The 6,463-nt window shown below is 43.2% G+C and overlaps 1 protein-coding gene across 2 annotated transcripts in view; it reads left to right on the plus strand.

Annotated features, from left to right (window-relative positions):
- Nucleotides 1–6,083, plus strand: part of LOC115206286 (methyltransferase 16, N6-methyladenosine) — a 28,563-nt gene extending 22,480 nt beyond the window's left edge. For both annotated transcript variants that reach the window (XM_029773063.1, XM_029773061.1), the window contains exons 9-10: nt 1,183–1,359; nt 4,967–6,083. In XM_029773063.1, coding sequence (XP_029628923.1) covers nt 1,183–1,359; nt 4,967–5,683 — 894 coding nt within the window. In that variant the 3' untranslated portion in view covers nt 5,684–6,083. The remainder of the gene's footprint in view (nt 1–1,182; nt 1,360–4,966) is intronic.
- Nucleotides 6,084–6,463: the final 380 nt, after the last annotated feature.

The raw sequence follows: 6,463 nt of genomic DNA on the forward strand, positions 1-6,463 counted from the left end.
AGCTCTGTCAGGTTGGAGGGGGAGCGTTGCTGCACAGCTATTTTCAGGTCTCCAGAGATGTTCGATCGGGTTCAAGTCTGGGCTTTGGCTGGGCCACTCAAGGACATTCAGAGACTTGACCCGAAGCCACTCCTGCTTTGTTTTGGCTGTGTGTTTAGGGTCGTTGTCCTGTTGGAAGGTGAACCTTTGCCCCAGTCTGACGTCCTGAGCACCCTGGAGCAGGTTTTCATCAAGGATCTCTCTGTATTTTGCTCTGTTCGTCTTTCCCTCGATCCTGACCAGTCACCCAGTCCCTGCCGCTGAAAAACATCCCCACAGCATGTTGTTGCCAGCACCATGCTTCACCATAGGGATGGTGCCAGGTTTCCTCCAGACGTGACGCTTGGCATTCAGCCAAGGAGTTCAATCTTGGTTTCATCAGACCAGAGAATCTTGTTTTTCATGGTCTGAGAGTCCTTTAGGTGCCTTTTGGCAAACTCCAAGCGGGCTGTCGTGCCCTTTACTGAGGAGTGGCTTCTGTCTGGTCACTCTACCATAAAGGCCTGATTGGTGGAGTGCTGCAAAGATGGTTGTCCTTCATGAAGGTTCTTCCATCTCCACAGATGAACTCTGGAGCTCTGTCAGAGGGACAATCGGGTTCTTGGTCACCTCCCTGACCAAGGCCCTTCTCCCCTGATTGCTCAGTTTGGCAGGTGACCAGCTCTAGGAAGAGTTCTGGGGGTTCCACATTTCTTCCATTTAAGAATGTTAAAGGCCACTGTGTTCTTGGGGACCATCAATGCTCTGTAAATAAGGTATACGTTTTTTGTTTTAAATAAATATGCAAAATGTCCACAAACCTGTTTTCACTTTGTCATTATGGGGTATTGTGTGTAGATTGCTGAGGAAATTGTTATATTAAATCCATTTTAGGATAAGGTAACAAAATATAGAAAAAGTCAATGGGTTTGACTACTTCCCGAATGCACTGTATATTGTGCATTTACCAGCAGTCTTCCACACTGTCATCATGAATCACCCTTTTTATCTGGGCAGGTTTAAGATGGATTCACTTTTTCCATATAAATGTTTTACCTACATTGAAGTATGACTACATCTTCACCAGAAGTTTTTAATTACCTCTTTCCGTAAACCCCACAATCTGTAAATTTGATATTTTATTTCTCTCTCCATCTCCCTCAGTCTCCACCCAGTAAGAAGAGGAAGCTGGAGAAGTCTCGTAAGCCACTGACCTTCATGCTGCTTCAGCCCACAGTGAAGGAGCTGCAGTCCCAGGCCTCCTCGATAGGCTGTCCCTCCAACCCCAGGCCTGTAGAGACCATCACTGCCTGGCTGGAGAAGACACTCAGTGACCTAAAGGTAAACACATACAGGGTTTTTTCTGGATCAAAAGGGGGCTTAAGTGGTGGAAGTGGGCCGTCGGCGCAGCTGAATTCGTTGCAGGCCTGCGGGCAAGAACATTTTAAAGGCACACACCTTGGCAGGGGAGAGCAAAGTTTGCTATTTTTAAAGCTAATTTCCTCAAATCTACACTTTGCCATGAAGCTGAGAGAACATTTTGCCGTTTTAAAACAAATATCCTGTAATTCTACGCATTTTGCCATGGCTTATGCTGAGTTTAGTGCTGAGCGATTCGGGCTTTTTGAGGTCAGTACGGTTTCCATTCGATAATACTCATTTATGTTGTTGAATTTTCCCCAAACATAAGGCTTTGAATTTAGGCCTAAAAGTGTATTGCTTTGCTGTGTTTTTTTTTTTGCAGTATAACTTTAGTGTCTTTTGTACACAATACTGTATGTTCACGCTGTCATTTAGCTCATTATTGTGGAGTCACTACAATGTTGATCCATCCTCCGTTTTCTCCCATCACAGCAATTGAACTCTGTAGCCATTTTAAAATGACCAATGGGCTCATGGTGACATCCCTGAGCAGTTTCCTTCCTGTCCTGCAGCTCAGTTCAGAAGGACAACTATCTTTTGTGTATGGGTGGTTTAATACATCATCCACAGCCTAATTATTAACATGACCATGCTTAGTGATATTCAATCACTGGCCTATGAGGCTTTCGAAAAGCTCCCTGGTCTTTTGTAGTTCAGTCGATGCTTGAAATGCAGTACTTGACAAAGACCTTACAGATGTATGTATGGGGGACAGGAAGGGGTAGTCATTAAAAAAAGTCAACAACTATTATTTCAGAGTGCGAGTCCATATAACTTGTGATTTGTTAAGCCACATTTTTACTTCTGAATGAATTTAGGCTTGCCTAAACAAAGGGGGTGAATACTTACGCAACAACTTTTTTTTTCACTTTGATCTACACAAAATACTCAATGACAAATTGCTATTAAATCTATTTCAATCTCACTAACTTTTTTTTTTTTTTTTACAATTGGTTAGTTAAGGTTGGGTGTAGAGTTTCTATAGGCTTTGTATTATAATTGTTTTATTTGATTACTTTATTCAATATTTCAAAATTACTATTTTAGCAGTACTTCAAATGTAAATCAGGCATACTTTTATGACTCCTGAACACCAACTATCAGTCACTTAGATATATTTTCCGGTAGCGATACCTTGTGAAGCAACTGCCCTCTATTCCTCATGATCGCGCGTTCTTCTCTCTCGCTGTGTCTGCCCCACACTAACCTAATGTAGCAGCCGTAAAAGAAACAGACTGCACAAGTAGACATGCAATAGATTATGGTCATTGTAGTTAATTAAGTTTTCTGCACTAAACTATATGGAATATTGGCCTGCTGGAAACTACAACTCCCTACATCACACAGTTCGGCCATGATCTGATTTATCTCAGTGGAAAGTGTGCTATGTGCTCATATGACAAAAAAAATGGAATTCAAATAATTGAACAGACATTGGTCGTTTAAAAAAACAAATGTATGAAATTGAGCACTAGTTGTTATGCTCTAACATAAGGAAATCAATGTGAGCCCAAAATACTCCTGAATGCATCATTATTTGAATTATAGATTCTCCCAGACAGTCTACCTCTTCTTTTGGTGATTGTTAGTTTTCAATGTAGATATTATACAAAAAATATAGGTCCATTATCTTTTCTACATACTTTCTCTGGTTTCAGGTGTTTATATATTTACAGACGATTTTCCATCCCAAAATAAATCTACACACCGGAAAGTATTCAGACCCCTTGACTTTTTCCACATTGTTACTTAAACAGCCTTATTCTAAAATGGATTAAATGTTTTCCTCAATCTACACACAACACCCAATAATGACAAAGCAACAACAGGTTCTGAAATGTTTGCAAATTTAAAAAAAAATAACTTGTACTTATTTACATAAGTATTCAGACCCTTTGCTGTGAGACTTGAAATTGGTCTCTGGTACATCCTGTTTCCATTGATAATCCTTGATGTTTTTACAACTTGATTGGAGTCCACCTGTGGTAAATACAACTGATTTGACAATGCACACCTGTCTAAATAAAGGTCCCACAGTTGACAGTGCATGTCAGAGCAAAAACCAAGCCCAGAGGTCGAAGGAATTGTCCGTAGATCTCCGAGACAGGATTATATTGAGGCAGATCTGGGGAAGGGTACCAAAAAATGTCTGCAGCATTGAAGGTCCCATCATTCTTGAATGGAAAAAGTTTGGAACCGAGACTCTTCCTAGAGCTGGCTGCCTGGACAAACTGAACAATCGGGGGAGAAGGGCCTTAGTCAGGGAGGTGACCAAGAACCCGATGGTCACTTTGACAGAGCTACAGAGTTCCTCTGTGGAGATGGGAGAATCTTCCAGAAGGACACATCTCTGCAGAACTCCACCAATCAGGCCTTTATGGTAGAGTGGCCAGACGGAAGCCACTCCTCAGTAAAAAGGCACATGAATGCCCTCTTCGAGTTTCCCAAAAGTCACCTAAAAAAAACTCAAACCATGAGAAACAAAATTCTGGTCTGAGGAAACCAAGATTGAACTCTCTGGCCTGAATGCCTAGTCTGGAGGAAACTTGGCACCATCCCTACGGTGAAGCATGGTGGTGGCAGCATCATGCTATGGGGATGTTTTTCAGCGGCAGGGACTGGGCGACTAGTCAGGATCAAGGCGAAGACGAACGGAGCAAAGTAGAGATCCTTGATGAAAACCGGCTCCAGAGCGCTCAGGACCTCAGACTGGGGTGAAGGTTCACCTTCCAACATGATAACGACCTGAAGCACACTGCCAAGACAATGCAGGAATGGCTTCAGGACAAGTCTCTGAATGTCTGAGTGGCCCAGCCAGAGCCCGGATTGAAACTGATCGAACATCTCTGGAGAGACCTGAAAATAGCTGGGGAGCAGACCTGAAAAAAGCTGTGCAGCGACGCTCCATCGAACCTGACAGAGCTTGAGGATCTGCAGAGAAGAATGGGAGAAACTCCCCAAATACGGGTTTGCCAAGCTTGTAGCGTCATACCCAAGACTCAAGGCTGTAATCGTTGCCAAAGGTGCTTCAACAAAGCACTGAGTAAAGGGTCTGAATACTTATGTAAATGTGATTTCAGTTTTTTATTTTTAATAAAATTTGCAGAACATTCTTAGCCTATTCTTGCTGTGTCATTATGGGGTATTGCGAGAGAAAAAAAAAAAGTATAATCCATTTTTGAATAAGGCTAACGTAACAAAGTGGAAAAAGTCGGTCTGAATACATTCTGAATGCACATATAATATGCCCAATACTTTTCTATGCAAAAGAAACTGACACATACAGCAATTACAAGAACACTCCAACACACACACACTCGTACTGTAAGGAACATGCGCACACATACGGTAAGGAATACATACCGCACCACACACACCGGTAACTCCTTAAGCATTTACATGTACACACCTCATTCATTGACATACCTTACTGCAAACATACACCCTAACCCAGTTTTTCCAACAGAGGTATACAAATCCTAGATTCTAGACAAAATACACAGCAACTGTCATCTATGTTCTACAGGTGCTATACAAGCGTGTCCCATGTGGGAGGAAGGAGCAGAGTCTGTTCCTGACTGTTGTGGAGAACAACTGGATCCATGGGAGACAGAGACGCAGAGACCAGGGCCGACACCTCAGAGAGCTGCCCAGAGCGCCTCCCAGTGGTATTTCCACCACCCCTTCCTCAGTCACAGCCCAGCACCACTCCTCTACACAAATTCCGGACAGCTCACACTCAGATTCACACACTCCCACGGCAGCACAAGGGCCAGGCAGTGTTCCTCAGTCAGGGACCAACCGGGCCAACTCTCAGGGGGCCAGCGGACAGGAAGTCCAAAGCCAGGAGGAGGAAACCAGCTGTGTCCCAGTCAAGGACAGTGGGACAGAGGAGGATGTCATCATGGAGTCTTCTCCTACCTCTATAACACCCAATACCACACTGGCACAGACAGCACTACCCACCACAACACAGAAACAGGAAGCCATAATCACACCAGAGGAAGTACCTACTGAAACACAGGAAGTCAATGCCACTGGACAGGAAGTGACGCAGCCACAGAGCCCTGGCGCTGTGCAACACTTCCTGTTTAAGTGCTTGGTGAACGTGAAGGCTGAGGAGCAGGATGTTGCCGTGGAGATCCACTGGGTGGAAGGCCAAAACAAGGATCTGATGAACCAACTGTGTACCTACCTGAAGAACACTCTGTTTAGAGTGGTGGCCAAGCCACTGGGGACATAATGGAACATAGTTAACCTGTAGTACTGGGTCATGTTCATTAAGCAGAAAATGGTAGACGGGAACATAACTGAACATAACTTACCAGTTGTCCTGTATTGTTCTATTTGTGACCAGTTTGTAGCGGGTAGTGTAAAATGTACTTTGCTGGTTCATTAGTTTCACCTAGTCTCCTTGTCAAGGTTATAATGAGCAGTGACTATTTTAGTTAATTCAAGTTTGATAAATTACATTTAGAAATGTGTTTTAGTAACATGTAATTTGTCTATTTCCATGTTCAGTTAGTGTTTTACACACAGGTGGTTTATACCAGAGACATTAAATTTGTTGAGGATGCCGTTTCCATAAACTGCAGCTAATCCACTTGTTTCCTCCTGTTGATGAAATACAGCTTTTCAACACATTCTGGGGAGACACTCTCTTCACCTTTTTATAAGTGGCCTATTGTAGTATCACAATTAGGAAGTGATGCCAGCCAAATTAGACGGCTATTGAGTTGTTCAGCTAGTAATGAATGGTCTTTGTACACACACACACTTTGGCTGAAACAATACCTCCGAGTAACGCAGGATGTCCAATCTTTCCTCAGTCTTTCCTGTGCCTAGAGTGCCTGTACATTGGAATTGTCCGTAGACAATTGTCACATGAACAGACACACTTCCTGAGCAGAGATTTAGTGGTGAATACCAGAAAAAGTGGCCCAGCAGTGGACCCAAAGTGTATTTGTCACGTGCACAGGATACAACTGGTGTAAAACAGTACTGTGAAATTCTTACCTTGAGC

Source organism: Salmo trutta, chromosome 13 (assembly GCF_901001165.1).
Source record: "Salmo trutta chromosome 13, fSalTru1.1, whole genome shotgun sequence".
In the NCBI taxonomy this organism is placed as follows: domain Eukaryota; kingdom Metazoa; phylum Chordata; class Actinopteri; order Salmoniformes; family Salmonidae; genus Salmo; species Salmo trutta.